The 27,668-nt window shown below is 46.2% G+C and overlaps 1 protein-coding gene and 1 long non-coding RNA gene across 10 annotated transcripts; one reads left to right on the top strand and one right to left on the bottom strand.

The window, feature by feature from the left end:
- Window positions 1-25: 25 nt before the first annotated feature.
- On the top strand, window positions 26-26,035 carry STAG3 (stromal antigen 3). 9 transcript variants are annotated; one of them, XM_012532605.3, is made up of 34 exons: window positions 26-164; window positions 1,951-2,133; window positions 3,244-3,346; window positions 3,733-3,849; window positions 5,562-5,658; window positions 6,383-6,459; window positions 6,744-6,948; window positions 7,378-7,529; window positions 10,567-10,640; window positions 11,807-11,930; window positions 12,416-12,514; window positions 12,722-12,801; window positions 13,132-13,239; window positions 13,507-13,621; window positions 13,784-13,889; window positions 14,067-14,170; window positions 14,412-14,504; window positions 14,614-14,703; window positions 14,963-15,163; window positions 15,283-15,353; window positions 15,461-15,548; window positions 16,019-16,099; window positions 16,187-16,279; window positions 16,440-16,608; window positions 16,704-16,840; window positions 17,609-17,710; window positions 18,229-18,377; window positions 18,636-18,764; window positions 18,864-19,021; window positions 23,269-23,443; window positions 23,693-23,794; window positions 24,095-24,173; window positions 25,253-25,312; window positions 25,593-26,035. In XM_012532605.3, the coding sequence occupies exons 2-34, from the start codon at window positions 1,961-1,963 to the stop codon at window positions 25,599-25,601; spliced, it is 3,720 nt and encodes a 1,239-aa protein (XP_012388059.1). In that variant the 5' UTR covers window positions 26-164; window positions 1,951-1,960; the 3' UTR covers window positions 25,602-26,035. The 9 variants fall into 9 exon arrangements, 7 of the variants coding, with proteins under 7 accessions (XP_012388059.1, XP_033282369.1, XP_033282365.1 ...); XR_007472393.1 differs by lacking the exon at window positions 24,095-24,173 and adding an exon at window positions 24,207-24,327 and having other exon boundaries at window positions 13,784-14,170; XM_033426478.2 differs by having other exon boundaries at window positions 13,784-14,170; window positions 25,256-25,312.
- Window positions 13,253-16,443, bottom strand: LOC117200948 (uncharacterized). The gene is made up of 2 exons (XR_004482779.2): window positions 15,546-16,443; window positions 13,253-13,692 (listed from the first exon to the last, which is right to left on the bottom strand). It is a non-coding gene; the product is annotated as an uncharacterized LOC117200948 (long non-coding RNA).
- Window positions 26,036-27,668: the final 1,633 nt, after the last annotated feature.

Here is a 27,668-nt window from a genome sequence, read left to right as displayed (position 1 = left end):
AAGCCGGTTCTCTGCCGCGGGATCACCCCGCCGGCCAGAGAAAGAGCGCGACCTCCGAAAACTGAACACGGAGCACGATCGCTGGACTAGGCGGCATCTGCCGAGACAATGGGAGCGGGAGCCGGACAGGAGGCGGGGCCCGGGGCGGGGCCCGGCCAATGATGGTAAGGAGCCGGACTCAGGGGCGGGGTCAAGGGAGAAATTAAGCCAATGTACTGGGGAAGCTCGGCAGTGGGGCGGGACTCGGCAGGACTAAGGAGGCTGGGGGAAGGGCGTGGCCTTCCTCGGGGGCGTGGCTATTTGGTTCGCAAGGCGGGGCCCGGGTGGAACCCAGCGTGTGGTAGTTGAGAAGCCAGATTAAAGGAGCTCTTACTAGTGCAGTGTGAAACCCGGCCAATGGAGGGGGAACTTGGGGGCAGAGGAGCGGGGCTGGGGCGGGGCCGGGAGGAGCCGAGTTAAAGCAGGTGGCCAGCGCGCGGGAGCCCACGTGACACGGCGGCACGCTGAAGAGCTCGTGGCCGCACGAGGCTGCCGGAGCGCCGTGACTGGAACGTGGTGAGCACGAGCTCGCACGCGCCCAAGCCTCGCGACAATTTGCCCGCCCTGAGACGAGCCGTTGGGCTCGCGCCTGCGCACCGCACACCCCGCGCCTTCCCGCGTTTTTCTGGAGTCTTCTGCCACCCAGAAGGGAAGCGGCGGGCGCCCGTGCCGGACTGTGGGGCTGGTGGGGAAGGGTGACCACAGAGACCCAAGGGACCCGCGGTGGTGACTTTTCCTCAACGCTGCTCGGCCAGAAGTCGCTGTTCCGGGTTCAGACAGTGAGGCTCCCCTTTGACCCAGGCGGTCACCCTCCCCCACACTGGCCCTGAGAGAGGACTTTCCCTCTTCCATACCCTCCTCCACAGTGGCCAGGAATCCCAGACCCAAAGGCTGATAGTCGCTCTCCTGAGCGGTTAGACGGCTCCTCCGCTCAAATAGCGTAGCCCAGCGTTGAGTAGAGATCCCCTCTTCTGGAAAAATGGAGAATGCGAGCTTTCCGTGACTCCTTCAGCGTTTCCGGCCTGGTTCTGATGGCGCCTCTAGCCGTTAAGCGCGTCGCAGCCGGGTCCTTGAGGAGTCCCGTTCTAGCCTTTTAGAAATGGAAGTCTAGGTGCTTCTGTGGGGGTGGGGGGGGTTGGGGGGGCGGTTCTTGTTTCTCGTTTGCACCCTGTGAGCTGGTTTTCTTTCACTGGCAGTTAACTCCGAATCCTGGGGAGAGGGGTGTGTTTTAAGCTGCCCTGGTGTGTGCCTTCCTCGGTGCTTGGGGAGTGACCCCAAACCGGAGGTCGGCGTTGGGGCCGTGGTGTCTTTAACGCCCTGATGCCTCAGGTCGGGACTGTCTCCGTCTTTTTTTTTTTTTATTTATTTAGCGGTACGCGGGCCTCTCACTGTTGTGGCCTCTCCCGTTGCGGAGCACAGGCTCCGGACGCGCAGGCTCAGCGGCCATGGCTCACGGGCCCAGCCGCTCCGCGGCATGTGGGATCCTCCCAGACCGGGGCACGAACCCGCGTCCCCTGCATCGGCAGGCGGACTCTCAACCACTGCGCCACCAGGGAAGCCCACCGTCTCTTTTTTTTTTTTTTTTTTTTCCTCAGTTGAAGTAATAGAAGATTTACAGTGTTGTGCTAGTCTCTGCTGTACAGCAGAGTGACTCAGTTATATACACACATACGTTTTTTAAAATATTCTTTTCTATTATGGTTTATCCCAGGAGAAACCATAGAAGCTGTGCTGTTCTTTTTTAATTTGACCTGTAGTTGATCTACAGTGTGTGCTCCGTCTTATTTTTTTGTGGGTCCCCCACTCCCCGAGTTCCAAAGCAGTTCCCTTGGAAACAAGGGGGGTCGTCAGGGCTGCGGATGGAGACGTGGTGGGACAGGAAGCCTTACCCCTTCTCTCTCTCTCCCGCAGTTGGACCACCATGGCCACCCTGCGGTCGTCGTCCTCCCAGTCCCATAGCTCCTCCTCCCCGAGCAGTGGGTCCTCCCCGCTGCGCAGAGCTGTGGGGACTGGGCCGAGGAGCATGTCTGCGTCTTCTAGTTCGTCTGTCGCTGTGCCCTGCGATGACAGGGACTCGGACCAGACATCGGAGGGGTGAGTGGGGTTGGTTGCGTTGTCCGCAGCTTTTCTCATTTTCATGTAACAGACGGGTAAAGTGGCAACACGTGTGTGACTATGAAAAGCCAGGAGATGCTATACTGGTTCAGAACAGGCTGGGTTTCAGCTGCCCTACGTGTTGGAGGCGTCAAGAATAATCCATCCTGTTCTGAATCCATCATCCAACTTGTCTGAACCTTTCTTGAACACTTTTGTGTGTTCACGGACAGCCTCCGGTGGGGGCCCACAGATGGGGGAAAGGGAAAAGAGTTCTTTATTTGGTACCTGAAAACTAGTGTATACTTTTTAGTTGGTGTCCTGTAGTTCTTTTGTTTGGGGTTTTATAAAGAGGTCCGTAGCTGTTGGCATTTATGAGCTTATTCTGGAAGATTGTATGAGTATGTCTTGGGTTTTAAAAAAATCTTTCCAGGAAAAAATTAATCAAGGTCTGATTTATCCCCTGGTAATTTTTTTTATTGCGGTATAGTTGATATACAATATTGTATAAGTTTCAGGTGTACCACATAATGATTCACAATTTTTAAAGGTTATACTTCAGTTATAAGAGTATCCCATGGTAATTTTAATTGGTCTCTTCTGAATCATTTCTATTTGTCAGTGCAGCTGTTTGGCACCAGGTTATATCTATTTTGTAAATTTAACCCTAATCAACAAGACGTGAATTTGTTTTCAAGAGGTAAAATTTAACACCAGGCACGTATTAATCTCTGGTTTGTGTATTAGTAATACATGACTTACTGAGCCATTTTTCTCTACTCAGCAGTGATCCCCTCACTGCTTATGTGAATATCTTTTTTTAAATGTGAATATCTTTTGATTTTCTTATTCAGAGAGGATATTAAGAAAGGGTTGTCCTTTACCTACCTCAGTTCTTCATCTCCAATGCTTTATTCAAGTGAAAGTTTTCCCTTAAGACGTTGTCCCTACTTCCTGGCAACAGTAAGCTCATCTCTTCTTAAAATCTGAATATATTTTTCTCATGGAGAGGGATGTAAAGTTAGAGACAAAAAGAAACTATAATTCATTTACCCTTTTATATATAGGGACTAGGGTGTTGTATCTAAGCAGAACCACACTCCCTCACAGGGATAGTGAATCTTTGTCAGCTGGTGAAGGCAGTGACTTCGAAGACAACTTGAGACGAAATGTAAAGAAGAGAGCAGCAAAACGACCACTCAAAACAACCCCAGTGAGTCAGTTTTGTTCTGTTTTTGAACCTGGTCTGGGAAGCAGCAAAAGAAAACCTAGAAGAGGTCAGCTGATATGCTTGATGAAAAGACAAGGCTTAAAAAGTGTTAAGGGACAAGTAGGAAGAAGGCAGATTTTGAAGAGCAAAGAATAAGAGAAGAGGGTATTAGGGTATAGAGGAACAGGAATGGGGTTTAGGGACTTTTAAAAGGACAAGAGGCTAGAAATAATAACGTTTACAATATAAAAATCAGTTATTTCTAATCTGAGTCAGTAACTCAAACTCTGCTGTGGAATTGGCAGCTTAAGCCTACCTGTGTGATGAGACCGAGCGTTAATGTCACTTTCACTTTTTAAAGATATTCGTGATCTCTTTATGCTTACTAGGTGGCAAAACGTCCAAAGAAGGGGTCCCAAATGGTACGTGCTCATGGTCAGAAAGAGTCAGAGCCACCAGCCAGTGATCTCTTTGAGGCTGTGAAAGCTGCCAAAAGTGACATGCAGGTAAAACAGAGTGTCTCATCTCTGTTTCTTGATACCATCTTACCCCTCGCTGGGTGGAAAGATAAGTACAAGTGCTTACAAACTTGATTTAATGTAGACATTTTAGTGAACATAACCTGTATCAGGAAAGGCAGATAAGACCACAGAGTGAATCCTTGGAGGGATTGATGTAAGGGGAATCTTACATGAGAGGGAATGTTCCTTTCCTAATAGTATCACAGAACAGAATAGATTTTGCCTTGATTGATTGATGGAGGAGACAAGGAAAGGCATTGGATAATGTAGAGAAGAAGCTTGGATTTGGGTGGCAACTTGTTCACCCTTGTCACTTTTTAGCTCCACTTCGACAGTTATACCTAATTTTTTTCCCTCCCCACATATCTTTTTTCTCTTCTTACATTTCTTTTTCAATAATTTTATTGTAATTACCATCTAAAAACATGAAAGGCATATATGTGCTTAAAAATTTTTTTTCAGTGATCACCCAGGCCTCTAGCCCCAGCTCAAGAAATGAAACCTTAATGGTGCTGTAGAGACCCTTGTGTATCCTCCCTCCACCTTACTCCCCCAGTTCCCTCACCACCCAGAGATAACTACTAGAATGAATTTTCTGTTAACCATTCCCTTGTCTCTCATTATAATTTTCTCACCAATGAATGTGTTTTCCTTAATTTAAGTGAATGAGTCGTTCATTAGTTTTCTATGACTTAAATTATTTCAGTTGTTTGAGATTGACCCTTATTGATGTATAGTGTGGATTTTTCTAGTTTTTAGAAAAACTAAAAATTTTCAAACATACGGAGTTTTTCTGTTTTTGTTACTGGTTTCTGTGTGTTGGAATTCTTTGGGGCCTGGGTTGAAGATGGGTTGTTAAGAGAGGAAACCTACGTTTGCTTTTGGTGGTTGAGTGAGGATGCTCCAGAGTCACTCTTTTTTTTTTTTTTTTTTTTTGCGATACGCGGGCCTCTCACTGCTGTGGCCTCTCCTGTTGCGGAGCACAGGCTCCGGACGTGCAGGCTCAGCAGCCATGGCTCACGGGCCCAGCAGCACGTGAGATCTTCCCGGGCTGGGGCACGAACCCGTGTCCCCTGCATTGGCAGGCGGATTCTCAACCACTGCACCACCAGGGAAGCCCCCAGAGTCACTTTTAATTAAATTATCTGATTGAGGTTATTTTGACTGTAGAGGTAATGTGGATCTTGACTGCAAATGCAGATATGGGAACTGGCTTATGGTTTTGAATTCTCAAGGGACAATTTGTTTTTCCCTCTACCCCACACTAAGGTCATAACAAGCTAGTTTTCTTGCTGTCCCCATCTTACCTATAGGTTTATTTCTCATTCTTGCTTTCATGAGGGTGTGACTCTTTGCAGGAGCCTCCTTTTGGACTACTGTTTTTGGAAGCCCCTTAGGCTCTATCTCCTATGCTCTACATTCCATGCAGCCATCTGGACAGAAAGTTAGTTTCCTAACTGTCTGTAGTTAAGAGACCCCTCAGAGCAAAAGTCAGCTTGCTTATCTCTCAGAACCGCTACCTTCACTTCATTTTTGGCTTTTATGGAATTTTACCTTTTATTCTGGTTTAGCAATACATTTTAAAAGATGTTTTAATATTTTAATCAGAAGTTTAGATGCTTCAGTTAGAAAGCTTATACAGAATTTCTAGTCTGTCATGTTGCCAGAAATAGAAATCATCCACATTGTTTTCCTAGTCTTTGGTAGATGAGTGGCTGGATAGCTACAAGCAAGACCAGGATGCAGGATTCCTGGAGCTCATTAACTTTTTCATCCGATCATGTGGATGTAAAGGTGAGGAAACTCCTACCCTTTTCTAATCCCCAGCCTTTGCTCCTATATTGTAAAACTTTTCCTCCTTTTAGATGTGTAGGATTAGGCATTTCCTAAATAAATGGAGAGGGAAAAGCGTAAGAAAAATTTCACTTATTTAACTAGTGCCGACTACATTGTTGATTGGTAAGTAGGGAAGAGATCCAGTAAGGAAATGTGTTGGTTTGGAGACAAGACACTTTGGAGAAAAATAAATAATCATGCTATTGTGATGGTATGATGTTTACAAATTTGGAAATGGACCATCAGACTTTTACTCTTCCTTTCTCTAAATGAAATAATCTTTTATTTTCTTATTCCTTATTTCTCAGCCACTTCATCGCATATTTCTCCACTGAAGCTGTGGGGCCCCAGGTCCCCAGAGGCCATGACCTAACTTTAGTCTTATACGTCTGCAGATTGTATTATAAGAATCTGGCATAGTTTTCTTTGTTTTTTGATTGTTTGGAATATTTTTTTAACCATAGTTTTCCACTGTTTGATTCCCTTGGGTTTTCTAGAGAGGTTGCCTTATAGCAGGTACTCAGTTAGATGGCAGCAGATTTATGACTAGGATTCAGGTCTTCTGATTCCCCACCTAAGCTCTTTTCAGTATATTTCCTAGCTCATCTTCAAATGTGTATGTTAAATGGTCATGGTGTCCTGTTATTTGCCTTCTAAGTACCTCATCTCCTCCATTTCTCAGGCACTGTGACCCCTGAGATGTTCAAGAAGATGTCCAACTCGGAGATCATCCAGCAGCTAACAGAACAGTTTAATGAGGTGGAGGAAGACAGTCCAGGATCCTCTTGCCACTCTTTTTGCAAAATACAAGGCCCATTATCCTCCTCTTTCTGATTCTGGGAAATAGGATAGCTTTTAGAAAGAGGAGTTTAATCTCTTGGGAGCAAAAGGGACCTATACACGTTATCTGAATAGGCCTGTAGAGTTGAAAATGAGGTATAAGAGATACATTTTTACTATACTATTGGGTTTTGACATCCAGTCCCTGTGACTTCATAGACCTGGTAATAACTTTTCCATCCTTTTCATAACCTCTTTTATAGGACTCAGGAGACTATCCTCTGATAGCTCCAGGCCCATCCTGGAAGAAGTTCCAGGGCAGCTTCTGTGAATTTGTGAGGACGTTGGTCTATCGGTGCCAGTATAGCCTCCTCTATGATGGCTTCCCTATGGACAACCTCATCTCTCTGCTCACTGGCCTCTCAGACTCCCAAGTCCGTGCCTTCCGTCACACTAGCACCCTGGCTGGTAAGCAGTCACTTTTATTCTGTCAATGTTCTCTTGGGGGTTGGTAGAACTTTCCTCTGTTCTCCAGTCCTGGATCTTCTTTCCTACCTGCATTCTAGCTCTTTACTTCAGGGTCATGCTTCTTTTATCCCAAACCTCCATCCAGTTTCTCATTAGTGGAATTGTAAAAAGGAGTGGATTACAGTGATAGTTTCCAGCCTTAACGTGTTTCTTATAGCTCACCGCTGGGAATATGCTAAGCATTAAAGGAAGCCCAAAAGAGTTAGGGAGAGAAAAAATCCACTCCAGAACAGTGAGTCTTAGGATTTTAGGGTCACCCTGCTCTAGCTTTTCTTTTTCACTGCCCTTTTTTTCCTTCCTTTTTGAACCTACCCTCCCTCTCTCTGACTTAATTAATGATCTCGTTATCTTATTTTTACTGACTCAAAGCCATGAAGCTGATGACCTCCTTGGTAAGAGTTGCCTTCCAACTGAGTCTGCACAAGGACAACAATCAACGTCAGTACGAGACTGAACGAAACAAGGGGCCAGGACAGAGAGCACCTGAGCGACTGGAGAGCCTGTTGGAGAAACGCAAAGAGGTGAGAAGTGTTCCCTGCCTCTTCCCTCCTCTGCTGCTTCCATCACAGCTGCTGCAGCCCACCTTATCAGTCCCCAAGCTTCTCTCTGCTAAGGCACAGTCCCCCAGGCAAGCTTTGAGATCATGAATGATGGAGTCTGGCAATAGTTTAATAGACTCCTCCGGTCAGAGGTTATTGCATGCTCACTTTGTTTCTGGGATGTGGGCTCAATAGAGCATTTTTAGTTTAGAGTAAATTTTAGAGTTCTCTATGATTCCACTTTTGCTCAGTTTCCATTGTCTGCATTCATTATCACAGGTGTTTAAATGTTGTGCCTGCATCTTGTGCAGGGGGTTAAGCATTGACTTTCTTGTCAAGTGTGCAGTATGCAGGTTACCACAGGAGTACTGAAGGCCAACCACTGATGCGGGAGGCCAAGTGTTCAAGAAATGGATAGGACACAGGCCTTTCAATCTCTCCTGCGTTTAAATTCTGTTCCAGTTAGCTACTAGCTCCATGGCCTTATGTAATCTCTAAGCTTCAGTTTCCTTTCCTTTAAAAAGGGAATAATTCTTTTTGTGAAGATTAAATGAGATGAATAAATTGCCTAGCTGGGCACATAGTAGGTACTTGCTTTGTTGCCTGTTAAACTTGAAGAAGACCACTGGAGGACATAAACCCCAACAAAATCTTTTACACTGATTAAACCTTCAAACAGCTGTGTCTATCGTGAGACTAACACTGACTTTCCCCTCATTCCCCCTAAGTATCTGAGACCTCCCCCACCATGAGGTTGGCAGGACTTATCATGTGTAACTATGCCAGTTGACTGTTTTCCAGCCCTCACCAAACATATCTTCCATGCTAAATCATTAGAGAAAGATCTATACTTTCCTGATTCTCTTTTGCTATTTTCACTGTCAGTATGTCTTAAATCTTATGTGTACTGGGTCTGTGTCAAATCTTAAATTATATACACTAGGGTGACTCCTATTATTTGGACTTCTCTGGCCTCTTGCTTCATCAGTTATCGTTTTGCTTTCTGTCTTTAATCTCTCCCTCACCACTGTTTTCCTCTCTCCACTTATAAATGTATATAAGCCCTTGAATCTTCTTTCATTCTCCTCTATGAGCTACTCCATTTCTATCCTTCCTTTTAGAATTTCCTTACTTCCTTAATATCCAACTGAATCCTTTCACTACCTAGCTTCTATCCCCATTTTTTTTCTTTCAAGTTATTTTCAACAAACCAGTGACTTTTTTTTTTTTTGCGGTATGGGGGCCTCTCACTGTTGTGGCCTCTCCCGTTGCGGAGCACAGGCTCTGGACACGCAGGCTCAACGGCCATGGCTTACGGGCCCAGCCACTCCGTGGCATTTGGGATCTTCCCAGACCGAGGCACGAACCTGTGTCCCCTGCATCGGCAGGCGGACTCTCAACCAGTGCGCCACCAGGGAAGCCCAAACCAGTGACTTCTTAATCCCTATAGCCAATGACCTTTTTTCAGTATCCCTTTTCGATTTACATAGAATTTGGTACTGATGACACACTTTTCCTCCTTCCCTCCCTCTCTCCTTTTCCTTTAAGTATGAAAATTTTCAAACGTTCAGAAAAATAGATAACACTGGTAGAATGAACACCACATACAAATCTAGATTTAACTAGATTATTTAATTTAAATCTAGATTTAACTAGATTTAAATTTAGTTTTAACTAATATTTCACTATATTTGCTTCATCTATTTTTTTTTACTATTTTGTATTAAATTATGGGCATATTGGTATTTCAACCTAAAGACTTAAGTATGTCATCTCAAAAACATGTTACTACATAATCCTAATACCATTTTCATATCCAAAAATATTAACAGTGATTCCCTAATATTTTTAATCCCAATTCATATTTAAAATATTCCACTTGTCCCAAAAATACCTTTTATATCTGGTTAATTCCAACCAGGATTTAATTAAGAACTATGCATTACATTGGGTTGTTGTGTTTCTTAAGTCTCTTTTATACAGAACCTCTGCTCCCCCCCCCCGCATTTTCCCCCAATATATTGATTTATTGAAGAGTTGGGGCAGTTGTCTTAAAGAATGTTCCCTTGTAATTTTGCTTCTTTGTTATCTGTTATTCATCTAATCTAGGGTTTCTCAACAATGACATTTAGGGAGCTGTCCTGGCATTACAGGATGTTTAGCAGCATCTCTGTCCTCTATCCACTAGATGGCAGTAGTACCTTCCCAGGTTATGACAACCAAAAATGTCTACAGACATTGCTGAATGTCCCCTGGGAGCCACCAGTTGAGAACCACTGATACAATCTCGTCCTTCTCTTTTTTTGTTGCGCTTCTTTTGTCAAACTGCATTTATTAAAATTTTTTTCCCCATTGTTGTTAGTCAAAAACATGTATAACTACCAGCTAGGGCCTCTGAATAGCCAAAGATAGTCAAAATAATGAGACACAGAAGGGATATTATTTTTTCCAAACACAAATCTCTGAGGCATTAGTTGACTATACGGCTTCTTCCAGAATTAGAAGGTTTAACCTTTTTCTATTCTGATAACTTATTGGCTACATTTTCTTTTTCGCTGCTTTTGACTGATTAGTTTAATTACTTTTGTTTGCAAACTCCACCCTTCTCATCAACTTTGTATTTTAGATGTATCTATTGACTGCCTGATTTCAGCGGCCTGTCCACTGTCACAAGTGGATGAGTAGGTGATACTCTTTTCCAAGTTATCTAATCCATAGAAAGAGAGAGAAAGTTAGAGGCCTGTAACTTTCATACCTTACTATAGATGTATATTTCTCATGTGGGGGAAAAATGATTTGGGGAGATAGAAGTATTATGAACGTGTGGGAAGTAAAGCCAAATGTCCTGAAAATTTAAAAAAAAAATTAGAAGGTTTAAAAGGGAACAAAGGATACCAGAGGTTCAGACTGTGTCCTCCTATTAATAGGAAGTAGGTGGATGTCATGCTTTTCTTATATTTTTGTGGCCTTATATTATTGGGGGACATGAGAGATTGACCTGTTACTCCCTGTCCTCCAGCTCAGAGAGCATCAAGAGGAGATTGAGGGAATGATGAATGCCCTCTTCAGGGGTGTCTTTGTACATCGGTACAGGTGAGTTACTGGGCTCCTCTCATTGAAGTGGCTGGTCCTCAGTTATGGAGTCTGTAGAAGTGACAAGGTCTCCTCCTAACCCTGAGTTATCTGGTTAGTCCCACAGCTAGCGCAGCTGGGGCAACAAATGTTCCAAATTAGGTTTAGTTTATCCCCGCCTACAAAGGATCGTGTAAATTCTTCTGGGAGAGACGATAAGAGAGTAAGGCATTGCTGAGTATTCTTCTGCTCCAGCTTTGCCTGAGACCTCCCCTGCCCCATCTTTCTGGGGCTTGAGCCTTGAGAGGACAAGAGCAGAGAGCCAAAAGGCAGGACCTTTCTGAGGGTGTACAGCTCGGCAAGCCTTTTCCTAGCCCACTTCACTGTGCCTTACACTGTGCTAAAGGCAGGGGAGTTTTTTTTTTCTGTTTTTTTGTTTTTTTTGGTACGCGGGCCTCTCACTGTTGTGGCCTCTCCCTTTGCGGAGCACAGGCTCCGTTCGCGCAGGCTCAGCAGCCATGGCTCACGGGCCCAGCCGCTCCGCGGCATGTGGGATCTTCCTGGGCCGGGGCACGAACCCATGTCCCCTGCATTGGCAGGCAGACTCTCAACCACTGCGCCACCAGGGAAGCCCGGCAGGGGAGTTTTATACTGGGTAAAGAACTTCTTCCTCAGTATTTGTGTCTCACTCTTACCTAGATTTCAACCTCTGCCTTTCCAGAACCCTTTAGCTGATGTAATCTTTTCTTGAAGTGGAAGCAAAACAGACAGGTGGATATATTGTACAACACAGGGAATATAGCTTATATTTTATAGTAACTATGAATATAACCTTTAAAAATTGTGAATCACTATGTTGTACCTGAAACTTATATTGTATATCAACTGTACCTCAATTAGACACACACGCACACGCACACACACACACGCAGTTTGGGCAACAGCTAAATTAAATTCCAAAATCGGTTTTTAAAAGGGGCATGGAGGATAAGTTCAACTATTTTATAGGTTGGTTACAGAAAGAAAGTGTTCACTTTTTAAAATATTCACATTGGGAGGAGGAAATGAAAGGCCTAGTACCTGGTGTTTAGGCAAGAAAATAGATTCTCCTGTGACAGAGATATCTGCTGGGATGGAAAGTGAGTTTGGAGAGAAGGTAATAAGGGTCAGTTTCTCTCTGTGCCTAGGGATGTCCTTCCTGAGATCCGTGCTATCTGCATTGAGGAGATTGGGTCTTGGATACAAAGCTACAGTACCTCTTTCCTCACTGACAGCTATTTAAAATATATTGGCTGGACCCTGCATGATAAGGTGAGAGTTGAGTCAGTCCTCTTCCCTGCCCTAGGATGCTTCAGCTTTTCCTGGTACTGCCACTTAGGTGTTTCACTAGTGGTCAGTGATCAACTCATCAAGACACTGAACCTCGAAATTCCCCCAGTATTTGGGAGGGTAGGATAAGTTAGGAGAGAGAAAGATATATCTAGGAGATTAAATGCCTCAAAACCACAGTCGAGTGGAGAAAGACTTTCCCTATGGAAAGGCGAGAAAGTTGACAGGGTGGTAATGCAAGTGCTAGGGTGGTAGCCAAAAGATCCTTTTAATCATGATTGCTAAATTCTGCTGTGATCCTGTTGGATTTTAAGTGAGAAGACAGCTGTTCATTGTCTCTGAGACATCTCAGAGTCCTCGATACAGCGGACACCCAGGCCCAGAATGAGTAATCTGAGAGGGAGGTATGGAGGCCCAGTGAGGGTGAGTAGAGGAGGAGTCAGCCACATTTCCCTTCTCCTCAGTAGCATCGAGAAGTCCGTCTGAAGTGCTTGAAGGCTCTAAAAGGGCTGTATGGCAACCGAGACTGGACTGCACGCCTGGAGCTCTTTACCAGCCGCTTTAAGGTAAAATCGGGACAGTGCTCCTGTGCTTGGCTCTGTCTGTGGTTCCCATTTCCCCACCTCATTTATCCATGTCTATTACTTTTATATATCCATAGATATCCCAGTGTCTGCTTCTACACCCTGTCTTTAGGAATCCCTCAGATTCTAAGAAAGCGGTGTTTTGGGATGGATATAATGAGCTATTGAGCAATGTTCTCCTTTTTACAGGACCGGTTGGTTTCCATGGTCATGGACCGAGAGTATGACGTGGCAGTGGAGGCCGTCAGGTTACTAACACTTATTCTTAAGTGAGTCCTGGGAAGTGGAGAGGCAAGCATCTCAGACTTACCTTTCAGCATCAGACAGGCCCTTCCAGAGTCCTATCTCTCCGCGGATCATAGGTTGACTCTTGTTTATATACAGGTTGAAAGACAGAGGTCACTCCCGAGTTGCGGGATCTTCAGGGGGCAAATTTCCTATCTTCTCTAACTCTTCATATTCCTCTGTTTTCCACTCTTCCATTTGGAAGTTCTTTGTGAGTTAATCCTTGTTGGTTTTCCCTTTTTGTTTCTAGCCTTAGTTAGAGGCTAGAGGACGACATCCATATCCACCTGCTTGTTCTGCGTTTCTCCTGGCAGGAACATGGAAGGGATGCTGACAGAGGCAGACTGTGAGAGCATCTACCCTGTTGTGTATGCCTCTAACAGAGCCCTGGCCTCTGCTGTGGGGGAGTTTCTGTACTGGAAGTGAGTGGGCCTCTTTTCGTTTGTTCCTTTAACACCATCATCTGTTGTTTTCTCTCCATCATCAGCTGGTGCTCTTTCTAAGGGCTCCCCATACCTATAAAGTCTCCCTTGGTGTCTCCTTCCCTTCTCAACACCTTGGGGCTTTCCTTAGCTCTGTGCCTCTTTTTTCTTTAATCCTCTCCTTGAACTGTTTCTTCCTTCCATGGTAACTGTTGCACTGCTTACTTCCTTCCGTGCTATGCCCTTTCCCTGTGTCCCCTCTACCAGGCTTTTCTGCCCTGAGTGTGAGACAAGAACGGTGGGTGAGAGAGAGCGACGCCGAAGTCCACGCTCCCAGAGGACTTTCTTCCACCTTCTGCTGTCCTTTTTTGTGGAGAGTGAGGTGATGTATGAAAAGGAGCTGTTGGGCTCTCAGGCGTAAGACCTTCAGGTAGAGAAGGATGGGAGCTGGCACTGCAGGAAGGAGAGAAATGGTTCATTAGTAGCCAATTTCTAGAGTTTTAACATGTGGCGTCAGTAACTTAACATCTGTCTTCTTCCACAGCTCCATTACCACGCTGCATACTTAGTAGACAGCCTGTGGGACTGTGCGGGGCCTCAGCTGAAGGACTGGGAGAGTCTGACAAGCCTGCTGCTGGAGAAGGACCAGAGTGTGTGCCACCTGGTAGCCAGGGGAGGGGACCTCTCATCTCCTAGTAGGAAACCAGGAGAGATTTCTCTCCTGACTTGTGAAAGACATAGGTGTCATGGGCGGTGGGGCGGTGGGGTCCTTGGAGATGGAGGGTGGCCACCCTGTGATTCTGTTTTCCATCCTCCTGCCACCTCAGACCTGGGCGACGTACAGGAGAGCACACTGACAGAAATCCTTGTGTCCAGTGTCCGGCAAGCTTCCGAGGGTCACCCGCCTGTGGGGCGGGTCACGGGGAGGAAGGTATGGCAAGAGGGGCAGGGTAGGTTGCTTAGCAATATTAAATCCAGGCAGGTATTGTCTGTCCTAATTCTCAAGTCTTAGGTTCAGGTGCTCCTTCCTGTGCCCCTCAAAGAATTCCATTTCCAGAGAAAGAAATTGAGGGGAGCTGCTGAGTTTTCCTTCCTGGGAAGATAAAATTGTTGGGCAGAGGAATACATGTACACACACTTTTACCCCCACCCCCAAATGATTGTAATTCCAGGGCTTAACACCCAAAGAACGTAAGATCCAAGCCGACGACAAGGTGAAGCTGACTGAGCACCTCATCCCCCTGCTTCCCCAGCTCCTGGCCAAGGTAGAGGGTCCCCACTGCTCAGCCTCTGGGAATGAGCGGGTGGAAGGAACTGGCCTCCAGATTAGCAGTATAGCAGGTAATAAGTAGGCTTCCCTCTCAATCACCACAGTTCTCAGCTGATGCAGAGAAGGTTGCTCCCCTGCTGCAGCTTCTCAACTACTTTGACCTCAACATCTACTGCACCAGGCGCTTGGAGAAAGTGAGGAGAGAGGAGGACACATTCCCTATACTTTGCTACTTTCATCCTAGGGCCAAAGGTTCTACTGCCAGTATCCAGTTTTTCTCAAGAACCTGGATTCTAGAAAAACCAATAAGCCCTCCCTTTCTGAGGCATCTTATGCTTGAAGTTTAAAGCTTTCGACCCTGTTTCTTTCCTCCCCACCTCTAGACCCTCCCGGAGGAGTTGTCCTCCCTGCCCCCCCCACAGCACGGTCTTCTCCCACCGTTTTCTCTCTCAGCACCTGGAGCTGCTCCTGCAGCAGCTCCAGGAGGTGGTGGTGAAGCACGCAGAACCAGCGGTGCTTGAGGCTGGTGCTCATGCCCTCTATCTGCTCTGTAATCCGGAGTTCACGTTCTTCAGCCGGGTGGACTTTGCCCGCAGCCAACTTGTGGATCTGCTGACTGACCGCTTCCAGCAGGAGCTTGAAGAGCTGCTGCAGGTTGGAAGTGGGGCTGCGTGATGGGACACCCCAGACTTGTGTGGGAGAGGCCCCAAGATGGGGGTGTGGATCTGTGAGTTCTTGGGGAAATCCCACTGTGGACCTTCTTTCTTCCTCAGTCTTCCTTCCTAGATGAGGATGAGGTGTACAGTCTGGCAGCCACCCTGAAGCGCCTCTCTGCCTTCTACAAGTGAGCAGCTCCCCTCCTGCTCCTTCTTCTGTTTCTACCACTGTCTGTGGGGTTGATTCCTCTCATTCTCTTCCAGTGTAACGTTTTTCTCTCCCCGCCCCCCAAAGTGCCCATGACCTAACTCGCTGGGAGCTCTATGAGCCCTGCTACCAACTCCTCCGGAAGGCTGTGGACACAGGAGAGGTTCCTCACCAGGCAAGTAGACAAGTTGGAGGCAGGAGAGGAGTTTTAAGGGCTGTGTCCTAGGTGGCCACCACATATGCAGTTCGAGTCCCGGGGCTGTGGAGCAGATGAGAGAGAGAGAGATCTTGATCATGTGTGTCGTTCCTTCCATCCCAATCTTGGAAGGTGACTGTACTTTACAGCACCTGAAAACAGCTATTCTCTCTGGTTTCTGGGGAGTCAAGGATAATATTGAGGGGGTCTAGGAGACTTTAAATAAATTAGGGAGAGGTGGCATTCCTACTCAGGATAGAATCCTCTGAAGACTTCCAGAATCAGTTTTTTTCTACCGGAAAAGGAATTGGGTCTCTCCTAATCTCATTTTCTCTCTTCTGTCTGCTTTTTTCTTTTTTCCCTCCTTTGTGTGTATCTGCCTGTCTGTCTCTCTCTCCCCACCTGCCCCTTACTCCTGACCCTCATTTTGTCACATTTGGTTGTTACAGGTGATCTTACCAGCCTTGACTCTTGTCTATTTTTCCATTCTCTGGACACTAACCCACGTATCTGGATCAGATGCTTCCCAGGTGAATATGGGTCTGAGTAGGGGGAACGGGAATGGAGGAGTCCGTGTCTTCCTTCATTTCTCCCTGCTGAAGCCATTGTCTCCACAGAAGCAGCTGTTGAATTTGAAGGGCAGGATGGTGGCCTTCTGTGAACTCTGCCAGAACTGCCTCTCAGATGTGGATCCTGAGATTCAGGAGCAGGTGAGCGTTTTCTCAAGTGAGCGTATGTCAGGATGTGAGTCATCCCCCTGACCCCGACCCTGTGGTCTGAGGAAACCCCGTTCTGAGGGGAAATTGGCAATGTAATTTCTGTCTTGGTCAATATTCTGTCCTTTTTAAGCGTTCTTTTTTTCCCTGACAGGCTTTTGTATTGTTAAGTGATCTGCTGCTCATCTTCGGCCCTCAGATGATTGTCGGGGGACGAGAGTTCCTTAGGCCCCTTGTCTTTATTCCTGAAGCCACTCTCCAGTCTGAGCTGGCCAGCTTCCTCATGGACCACGTCTTCATCCAGCCTGGAGGACTGGGCAGTGGTACAGGGGCTGTATACCTGGGGCTCAGGCATATAGGGCAGGAGGTCTGAATCTGTGATTCTGATGTTTCCCATTCTGCACTTGGTGTGAACCAGGTCATTCCCAGGAGGATCATTTACAGATAGAGCAGCTGCACCAGCGGCGCCGCCTCCTGGCTGGGTTCTGCAAGCTGTTGCTTTATGGGGTGCTGGAGATGGACGCAGCCTCGGATGTTTTCAAACACTACAACAAGGTACAGCAGGGCGCCAAGCTGAGCATGGCCATGGCTGCAGACTCTGTAGCACTACAGAAAGGAGGGTTGGAGAGATGATGGTATCAGGCTTAAAAGGAGAAGCAGGGGGGAAGGCCAATAGTTTAGAATAAAAGGACAAAGAAAAGAGACTTTAGTAGTAAATAGTGGAGAAAAAACTGTTAGGAGGAAGAAATTCATTGGAGGGAAAGTATCTTATTCTTCTTGTCCAGATTTTTGTGTGTGTGTGAATCTAGTCTATGGAATGGGGTAATGTAAGAAAGGGAAATAAGAATGGAAGAGGGATCAGTCCTCACAAGATACCTAGATATATACCTCATTTCCTCAATCCAGCATTGTGTTGATTTCTCTTTATTGAGTACGTACTATCCCAGGCACTAAGGACACCTCAGTGAACAAAATAGTCAACGGTTCCTTCTTCCTGGAGCTTCTGTTCTAGTGGGGAGAGACAAATAGCAAAGGCTTCGGTGCTGGATGACACTGGGCTCTGGCAGGCTTAATATCCTTCTTCTCCAAGAAATGGGCTCAGGGCAGAGTTTCTTCCCTTATTTGCCTAAACTGATTTCTTTGGGGCTTTGTACCTGTTGGTTAGAAGTATGGTCTAGTATGAGTTGTTTTATGCTTAGGTTCACATTTCCCTACCTAAGGCTGTTTCGGAAAGAGATACGGTTAGGGCTGTGAAGAAACAAAACAAAACAAATAGTTTTTTCCTGTGGTCAAACAGTATCTTCTCCACTTCTTTTCCCTCAGTTCTACAATGACTATGGTGACATTATCAAGGAAACGTTAACTAGAGCAAGGCAGATTGACCGAAGTCACTGTTCCCGAATCCTGCTGCTGAGCCTCAAGCAGGTATGCCCTTCTGCCTACAGTGCCTCAGACCTGACGTGCCCTCCTTGCAGCCCACCCACAGCTGTCTAGAACATGAGATCCTTCAGAGCAGGAAGTTTCTGATTTACTTTGGCTTTTATTCCACATGACAGTCACCTTCACAGTTAACGGAGCCATAAAAAGTATTTTTTTTAACTGTGGGCTGTTTCCACCCCAACCCCATAGAAACTCCACGTCAGTTAGGACATGGGAGCACCAACAATAAAGTGATAGGGAATTCCTAATTCTTTTTCTAGTCTGTTCTCTCTCAACCCTTTCAGTTACTACAGACATTTTTATTGTTACAGAGCAGGGTGAAGCCTCTCTCTGTTGCAAGGGGGTCAGGAATAGGGTCAGTGTCCTAGGAGGAAAGAAAGAGTAAAAATAGCAGATGGTGTCCCAAGCCCTTTCGGATTTCTGGGCAGAGAAGGGAATGCTATACTTCCTTGTTTCTATCTTGTTCCTCCCTTTCCCAAATGTGCCATGTCTCCTGGACACAGTTATACACAGAACTGCTGCAGGAACAGGGGCCCCAGGGCCTGAATGAGCTTCCAGCCTTCATCGAGATGAGGGACCTGGCCAGGAGGTTTGCCTTGAGCTTTGGACCCCAGCAGCTACAGAACCGTGACCTTGTGGTCATGCTACACAAGTAAGGAAGTATTGGTTGGAAAGCAAGGTACTTGAATCTTCCTAAGAGGGCTGAGCCAGAGGCTGGGTACAGGGAGGGCTGGGAGTGAGGTCTCAGAGGGGGAGGGTAAGCATGTCGAGGAGTCGCAGTAGAGTTGGTGAGCGGGTATCCTTTGGAGACAGGCTGGGTCCAGGGGAAGAAGCACTTGGACAGGATGCCTCAGCCCTGGGAGGGAAGTGGGAAGGGACTCTCTTCCTAAAATGATTTTGCTCAACCAAGGGAAGGCATCAGGTTCTCCTTGTCTGAGCTTCCTCCAGCTGGCTCCTCCAGTCAGCCCCCAAATCTGGCATTCCTGGAGCTCCTTTCAGAGTTCTCCCCCCGACTCTTCCATCAGGACAAGCAGCTGCTGTAAGTTAGGGCGTGGGTGGATAAAGATGGGAGTTAGAGAAGAAGGGTGTGGCGAGGGCCTGTGACCACTTCAGCCTCTCCATCCCACCCCTTTCTTAGACTGTCCTACCTGGAAAAGTGTCTGCAACGTGTCTCCCAGGCACCTGGCCGTCCCTGGGGTCCAGTCACCACCTACTGCCAGTCCCTCAGCCCTGTAGAGAGTACAGCAGAGGCCAATCCTCAGGGCTACCCCCGCTCCAAGAAGAGGCGCATTGAAGGTAAAGTGCTGTGAATGCAGGTATCAGGGTGCTCAGTGCTACTTCCTTGATCGCCACTACCTAGATACGCAGCATATTGGCTTTTGCCTCCTTCAAACTCTTGTGTCTGGTCAAATAATTATTTCATTAATCACCTACTATCATTAAGGGTACTCATTTTCTTCAAGGTTTATCTAGCCAACTAAAAACAGCGAACTTCTGTGAAAAATTAAATAGAAACTAATCATAAAACCAGAGATTGAACTCAGAAATCTGTACATTTAGGATGCCTCTCTGTGACGTCTTGTTATTTTCCAATTTTTAAAGATTTTTATATAACCTTCGTGATTTTTTAATCTTCAGATCACTACCTGTCTTATAATTTACCTGTTGTTTTCTTTAAACTGATTTTCTTTTTTTTTAAAAATATAGTCTCATCTTAAGTGGTAATATCCTAGAAATCACAAGTTTGAGGTGTATGTTTGTGCTTTTTACGGTACATTTTATTTTTATTAAAAAAATTTTTTTTTGTGGTATGCAGGCCTCTCACTGTTGTGGCCTCTCCCATTGCGGAGCACAGGCTCCAGATGCGCAGGCTCAGTGGCCATGGCTCACGGGCCCAGCCGCTCCACGGCATGTGGGATCTTCCCGGACCGGGCCACGAACCCATGTCCCCTGCATCAGCAGGCGGACTCTAAACCACTGCGCCACCAGGGAAGCCCTAGGGTACATTTTAAAATGTTAGTAGTCATTCGCCATTCTCCCCATTCCCGCAGCCTAGGCAGCATAACTAACCTACTTCCTGTCTCTGGGTTTGCCTATTCTTAGACATTTTGTATAAATGGAATCATATGGTATGTGGCCTTGTGTGTCTTTTACTAAGCATCATATTTTCAAGGTTCATCCATGCTTAGCATTTATCAGTACCTCATAACTTTTCATGACCAAAAAGCATTCCATTGAGTGGATATGCCATATTTTATTTATCCATTCATCAGTTAATTGACATTTAGGTTGTTTCCACTTTCTGTTAGGCATAATGGTGCTGTGAACATTCATGTGTAGGTTTTTGTGTGGATGTAGGTTTTCACTTCTCTTGAGATATACCTAAGAACTGAAATTGCTGGATCAGATGGTAACTCTATGTGTAACTTTATGAGGAACTACCAAATTGTTTTCCAAAGTGCCTACATCATTTTACAATCCCAACAGCAATGTACAAGGGCCCCAGTTTCTCTACATTCATGCAAACACTTGTTATTGTCTTTTTTATTTTATCCATCTCCTAGTGGCTGTGGATTGGTATCTCATTCATTGTAGTTTAAATTTGCATTTCTCTAAGGACTAATGCTGTTGAGCATCTTTTCACATGCTTATTGGCTATTTGTATATCTTCTTCAGAGAAATGTCTGTTCAAATCCTTTGCTCATTTAAAAATTGGGTTGTCCTTTTCTTGTTGAGTTCTTTACATATTCTAGACAAAAGTCTCTTATCGGATGTATGGTACAGAAAAATTTTCTTCCATTCTGTGGGTTGTCTTAATTTTCTTGATGGTGTCCTTTGAAAATACAGAAGTTCTTAATTTTGGTGAAATTCAACTTATCTATTTTTTTTGTTGCATGTGCTTTTGATGTCTTAAGAAGCTATTGCCTAAAGTCACAAATTCCTGTGTTTTCTTCTAAGAGTTTTCTAGTTACAGCTAATACATTTAGGTCTGTGACCCTTTTTTTTTTTTTTTTTTTTCGGTACGCGGGCCTTTCACTGTTGTGGCCTCTCCCGTTGTGGAGCACAGGCTCCGGACGCGCAGCCTCAGCGGCCATGGCTCATGGGCCTAGCCGCTCTGCGGCATGTGGGATCTTCCCGGACCGGGGCACGAACCCGTGTCCCCTGCATCGGCAGGTGGACTCTCAACCACTGCGCCACCAGGGAAGCCCTGTGATCCATTTCGAGTTAATTTTTGTGTGTGTTGTGAGGTAGGGTATGAATTCCTTTTAATGTCTTTTGTATACCACCTAAGGACATACTATATGCGAGATACTGTGTTAGGTGTTTTAGAGGCCATGAAGGATTCTCAAGCAGCTTACCATCTAATAGAAAAGAAAGCAAATACATTTATAGAAAATCTGAGTTATGAAGTCACCACTAAGTAATAAATTCCCAGGGATTTGACAGAGGAATGCTATAGAATTCAGGGAAGGAAGGTATCATTTTAAGTTTAGTTGATCTGTGAAGGCTTTATCAAGAAGATGGGATTTAAGCCGGATCTTGAAAAATGGGTAAGATTTATATAAGTTGAACAGAGGAGTGAGTATCATGGGCTAGCAGAAGAGCACAAGCAGAACATAGAAAGGTAAGATTTTGCCAAAGCACATAGATGTATAGATTGGTTTGCCTAAAACAGAGTTTGTAAAGGTAGGAGAAAACTGAAAAGATCGGTTCCATTGTTCATTCAGCAGACACTTACTGAGCACCTTGTGCTCAGTTGTGCTGAGAATACTGCAGTGAACTGGGGATGGGGAAATACTGATGAGGTGGGGATTGCAGTCTTACAAAGAGTGATTGGGGAAGGCCTTGGAGAGAACATGAATGCAGGGGAGAAAACTGAAGGAAGTGAAAGAGGGGGTGCCTTGTGTATATCAGAATAGCAGACTAGAGGGTGCAGCCGGTCCAGAGGCCATGGTGGGAATGTCTCTGGCACATTCAAGGAACAGCAGAGAAGGCCGGTATTGCTGAATGGAGACTGTGTAGGATATGAGACCAAAGAGGTCGTAGGAGTCCAGAGCATACGAGCCAGAATAAAGACTCCAGCTTTTACTGACAGTGAGATGGGTAAACATTGGAGGATTTGAGCACAGGATTGACAGGATTTGCCTTAAATTTTAAGGGGTTCCTTCTGGCTGCTGTGTTGAGAACCGACCGAAGGAGAGGCAGGGGTTGAAGCCAAGGAGCTGGTGAGGAGGCTGCTGTGGGGGCCCAGACAGGAGATGAGAGTGTGTGAGCCAGGGGAGCAGCGGATATGGTGAGAAGTGGCCAGATTCTGGACATACTTCCAAGATATCACTAATAGGACCTCATAATAAGAAAGAATGTAAGATGTAAGAAAGAAAGGAGTTGAGGATGACTCCAAGGATTTTGGCCTAATAACTGGAAGGATGGAGTTGATAGCACCTGAGATGGGGAAGGCTGTGAGTGAGAAATGAAACCAGGGCTTTAGTATGAGCCATGTTACTACAGGTGGAGATGTTGGACAGACAGGAATTTGGAGGAGGGGGGCAGGCAGACTTGAGATAGATGTGGGAGTTGGTACTTAAAGTCATGAACCTGAATGGCTAAGGAAGCCAGTGAAGATGGAGATAGGGAGAGGTCCCAGGGCTAAATCTGTGGACATTACACCAGTGATAATAGGTTGGAGAGATTAGGAGTCACGTGGGGGCCCAAGGTTTATTCTCTGGGAACACAGCTCACGGACGTGGCTCTTCCCTGTTTCGATAGCCCTCTGCTTAAACCAGAAGCAGCTCACTCTCCGGTTGCCGGTTTCAGTGTACAAACAAGGCTGTGGGGAGGGAGGATAATGGGGGTATGAACGTTTACAGTTGACAAATTCTAATATGGATTTGACTTATGTTTTAAAAATAGCATTACCTAGGTTTTCTAAGACATTTTGGGTTTTTTTCTCCTCCTCTGCCTTCCTAGAGCTCTGCAGGAGAGAGTCCTTAATATTTTGAGCCCCAGGTCTTCCATTTACCCTTCATATTAGAACTGTGCTGACATTGCCGTTATCTCATTTTTTCCGGCTTCTAAAAAATCCAGTCTCCCGTTTTTCTGTTTCTCCTTAACCCTCATGTTTCCTCCCTCATTTCAGGCCATTCTAAGCTTTTTCTCACTACAGAAATCTTGAATGAATAGGATTTCAGATCTCTTCATTGATTAACTGAGACCTCTCAATCTTAGGGACTCCCAACCCTCTCTCACATTCGTGTTTGTATGTTACTGTTTATCTGTGGAATGTATGTCTCTTTCCTTCTTGTTTTCTAAGCTGTGTAATGAGCTTTTCTTGGACAAGTCCTTGGTACAATTCTGTAAACCCTACTTTTTATAGTACATAGGGCTGTACTCGTTTTTAGTCGTGTCATAATGAGACCATCTAGGTTTTCCATTCCCTTCTTTTATAACTTTTCCTTACCAAATTCTGAGCAGGTCTTGAAAAACTAAAAGTGTCTGTGGTGGTACCTGGTTTACAGTTAACATGTGCCTCTGCTGCTTTGCAGGCCCCTCCAGGCGGCACAGAGAGGACATCTCTGCATCACAGGAGGAAAGCCTACAGCTGAACAGTATCCCACCCACACCCACCCTCACCTCAACGGCTGTGAAAAGTAGGCAGCCCCTGGGGGGATTGGAAGAGATGGAAGAAGGCGGCGGCTCAGAATTGGCATTTACCCAAGGGTGCGGCCCCAGGAGAGCCCGGCTGTGACGTCCCAGTTTGGTGTCTCGTCATTTCTGTTGCGTTGTTCCCTCCCACAGCACCCCCTCATTCTCGGGTTCTTCTCCGGTCCTTTCCCCTTTCTTTAGCTTTACATTTTCTCTTTTTCCCTCCACTCTGAGCTTTTTACTGGCTTTCATGCTGGCCACTTTACCTCCTCTTTTTACCTTTGTTTTTAACCCTTGTCACTGATCCACCTTCATTCCCAACAGCCAGCCCCTTTTAGGTGCCCAGAGGTTAAGGTCCTCGAGTCCACAGCATTTCCAGACTCCACTCAACTCTTTGGGTCCTGGTCTGGGCAGCCGGCTGACCCGGTGAGCTTTTCTCATCATCTTCTGTCTTCACTTCAGATGTCACCCATTGTGAGGGGATTCTTTCCTTCTCATTGCTTCTATGCTGGTGCTTTGTGGACTTGTTTTAACCACAGAACACTTCCTTCCAGTGTAACATGGAACCCTAGTATGTAAAACAGATATAAGTAGAGCTGCTTTGATTGAAGCTGGAGTGGGACTCTGGAGCCCTGGTCTGCTTACTGCCCACCCTGTTCCCCTGGGATGCCTCTGAGAAACTCTCCGGGGTCCTTGAAAACCTCTACTCTTTGCCACTGTTTCCAGGCTCAGCCTGATGGAAGAGGATGAAGAAGAATTAGAAATTCAGAATGACTCAAGTGAAGAGTGGCAAGGTACAGGCAAGGTGAGTGGATCCAACAGTCCCTTCTCCCTCTAGAACTGGAAGCAGATGTGAGGGAGAGAAACTATTGTGATTCTCCTCTGTCCTGATGATGCCTTGTCCTTGGAAGCTGCCCAAGATGTTTTGAAAGAATCATAGAGTAAAGGAGGAAGGGTTTGTAAGTTGCTGTTGACTTTGCTTGGACTTTAAGGAAATAGGGGGGAAAAATTTTAAATACCATTGGACTGGAATAGCACTCCCACACTCTCAATCCCCTTATAGGTATTTTGCCTCTTAATCTACTAAGAATTAAAGGGAGTCCTAGAGCTAGACAGAGATGGAAGGTCACCCAGTCTCCAACCTTGCAGCCCGTTCAGCAAGTCTCTTCATAACACATGCACACAGGCACAGCCGACCTTCCTTCCTCTCTCCTTAGAGGGCTGCCCCAGTCCCTCTTCCTCCAGTCACTCCATTTTCTACCCTTGCCTGCCTGCTTCCTCAGGAGGATATGCTGCCAGTTCAGTAGGAGAAGCATGCAATTCGAGTGAGGAGACCTAAAAGTCTTCCCGTTTTACCACTTTATCAAGTTAGCTCCTTAACCCCTCTCAATCCCCTCATCTTTAAAATGGACCTTTTACACAAAATACGAAGTGAAGGCGCCTTATAAACAGAAAAGGATTGTGTGTCTGCTGCTGTTCTGCTCCCTTCTCTTCTCTTTGAAGGTGGAGAAAGGACACAGTAGAAGAGGGGAGTGGAGGTCTTGTGCTCAAAGGGAAAACCAGATAACATGTTCAACCTAGAGACTAGACAGCAAGGCCTCTATCAGTCTTTCCTAAAGTCCCCTCAGGAAAAACCCCATTCTCTCGTTCCAAAGCTGAACAAATTTAAGGGTCTCAGTTGGCAGGCCAGGAGAGGAAGCACTTCTCTGATGACTCTGACGCTGCTGCCCACTCTGACTTTGCTCCTCTTCCCTCCCTGGCTGCTTCAGGGACCTACCCCAGCCTTCAAGCTTGTCACGAGACTGGAAAGGGACCTTTTGTTGTTGTTTGCAGGTGATGGGAGTGGGGAGGGACCTTTCTGATTTTTGATCCCATTCTCTCTAGCAGTCTTCCCCCAGTGAGCACGGGCTGGACCTCTTAGATTTTACAGAGCTGAACACTGAGGTGAGCGTCCCCAAAACAGACTGTGGAAGGCAGGTTAAGAGGAGTTGTGCATCCTTGGGAGACGCTGGCAGGTAGCACATGTGCCTGTCAAGTAGGTGGAAAGAAAGGCCACAGCCCCTGGCCTGCTGTCTCAGCTGCCTTGGGGCTTTAGGGGTATGCTGGGGGAGGGGTGATACAGGAAGAGAATGAGAGTTGTCCTCTGGAGGACCTTGCAATCATCTCTTTGCCCTTTGGTCTGTTGTTAGGTCTCTGTATCTTACTTTCATCTTTCTCATTGTAGGATTTCTGACATGATCCTATGTCCCTCCCCATCTCCACTCCCCATCTCCACTCCGCACCTCTACGACATGACCACTTGGAAAAGGCCAATGGGAAACGGAGCAAAAGGAATCATCACTTCCCCTTCCCCTTCCCCAGGGGAAGGAGAGGTGGGCTGTGCCTTTCTAACCTGACCTTTCTCTGACTGACCTTTCTCTGATGCTGCTAGGATAGAGCAGTCATAAGCCCCCTGTCCTTCCTGGTGCACCATGGCTCTGTCCCTCTGTTTGAGCAGAGTGCCTATTTTCTGCTGTTTGGAGGGGTGGGAGCTTCGCCTCAGTATTGGAGAGGGGCACTGCCTGTGTTGAATGGAAGGAGCCCATTAGTTTTTCTGTATTTTGGGAATGTCTTTCCTAGCCTCTTTTGTGCCTTGCTGATTTAGCTCAATAAACATGTTTGAGTCAATTCCAGGTTGTGGCTTGAGTGATTGTTAAACTGATGGAGGTCAGGTTCTTTCCTGGAGTCTTACGCAGCTCTGCCTAGCCCTGTGGTCCCATGTACCAGGTGCATTGCACCCCTGCACGCACACGCGCGCGCGCACACACACACACACACACGCTAGGTGCTTTGTACGCTGGCTTTTAGGGATGTATTGCTTAGTAAGTGGGAGACTGGCTGCCTTTGAGTAGTTTATCTAGTGGAGACAGTTTATGCTGAAGAGGGAAGGTAAGAGTAGCATCCTGATCGGCTGAAGGGTGCACCTACCCGTCTCACCTCCACTGAGGCCAGGCCAGTCCACATATCTTGGCAGCTTTCACTCAAAGGTTCTTTCCAGGGATAATTTCATGCCCTCATCCCAGAGACACCTGTCATAGTTTGAACTTTTATAGAATCTCAGTATCTGAGAGTTGGGAAGAAACTTAGAAGTTATTCTGAATGACCAGCCCCAAATCCTCAACACCATTGTCCCCTTAATCCTTTCCTTCCCTAGCTAGTTCCTTACCAAGTCCTGGCAGGTTATTCTCCAGAATGTCTCAGATCTCTCTCTTCTCTCGGTACTTGCTATCATCTCTCACCCAGACTGCCACAAAATAGCCTCCGGATGCTGGACTCCTTAAAACTCTGACTTGTTCTTGTTCTGCTTCCTGGAACAGCAGAGCGCCTCTGTTCTCTCCTTTCCCTCTGACAAGCAGTCAAATACATGAAAACACTGTCGTCTCTTTCTGCTTTCACTGTTTCCTTCTGTGGTTTAAGGAACTCTTCAGCCTCTCCTTTTAAATAGGACTTCGAGTTCTTCCCTGTCCTGGGCATCTGCTGTAATTTCAAGTTCTCACTGTGTGGTGTCCCAGGCTGGACACAGTCATCCAGCTAGTCTAGGGGTTTCTGCAGGAGGATCCATGATTTCCTGTGATTAGGTCACTCAGCCAAACAAGCTCATTTCTTCTTTCCCCCTCCCTCCCTGCCAAATAAAAGCTAGAAGTTGGGTTTGTGAGTCTCATTTTAGAAAGGCAGCCTACCAGTGCCCTGGGGATCTTTAGCCTGTATTCAGTGGAACAGTTCCAGAGAGCGGAGCTTTTCTGTGGGATCTGGGAGCAGAGTGGGAAAACTAAGGTAGAGATATAGAGGTAGAGGTCACTAGGGATCCAGGAGGGGGAAGAGGAGTCCCAAGTTATTAAATGCCTGCCAAGCTGGTACTTCACAAGATCAAAAGAGAAAGTTGGAAGCTCTGTAAATGTGGAGATGTTTATGCAGCTGACAGACCAGTGTGGTAGATAGAGCCCCAACCTTAGAATCTGTGCAAGTTTTATAACGTGTTCCCCAAATTCTTTGCCACTCTTAATATATTGAGAGTTTGGGACTAAGTCCTTTCCCCTTGAATATGGGCTCTGTGAGTGCTAGATTAACAGAATATGGTGGAGTGTAGCTGGGCCAGTTTCCAAGCCCAGACCTTGAAGAAACTGGTAGCTTCCACGTCCTGTTTCTTGAGATGTTTACTCTTGGCACCCAAGCACCATGCTGTGAGAAAGCCCAAGCAGCCACATGGAAAGGCCACATGTAGGTGTCCCTCCAGCAGACCTAGCTGAGGTCCCAGCCTGTG

Source organism: Orcinus orca, chromosome 16, assembly GCF_937001465.1.
Source record: "Orcinus orca chromosome 16, mOrcOrc1.1, whole genome shotgun sequence".
Lineage (NCBI taxonomy): Eukaryota > Metazoa > Chordata > Mammalia > Artiodactyla > Delphinidae > Orcinus > Orcinus orca.
The sequence above is the reverse complement of the archived record's forward strand: the minus strand, read 5'-3'. Positions and strand labels throughout refer to the sequence as shown.

Coding starts and splice junctions, on each gene's coding strand:
- STAG3 (XM_033426474.2), top strand. CDS start 1,961: ATGGCCACCCTGCGGTCGTCGTCCTCCCAGTCCCATAGCTCCTCCTCC. Junction 13,240..13,506: donor GGGGAGTTTCTGTACTGGAA/GTGAGTGGGCCT, acceptor CCCCTCTACCAG/GCTTTTCTGCCCTGAGTGTG. Junction 16,841..17,608: donor TTTTCAAACACTACAACAAG/GTACAGCAGGGC, acceptor CTTTTCCCTCAG/TTCTACAATGACTATGGTGA.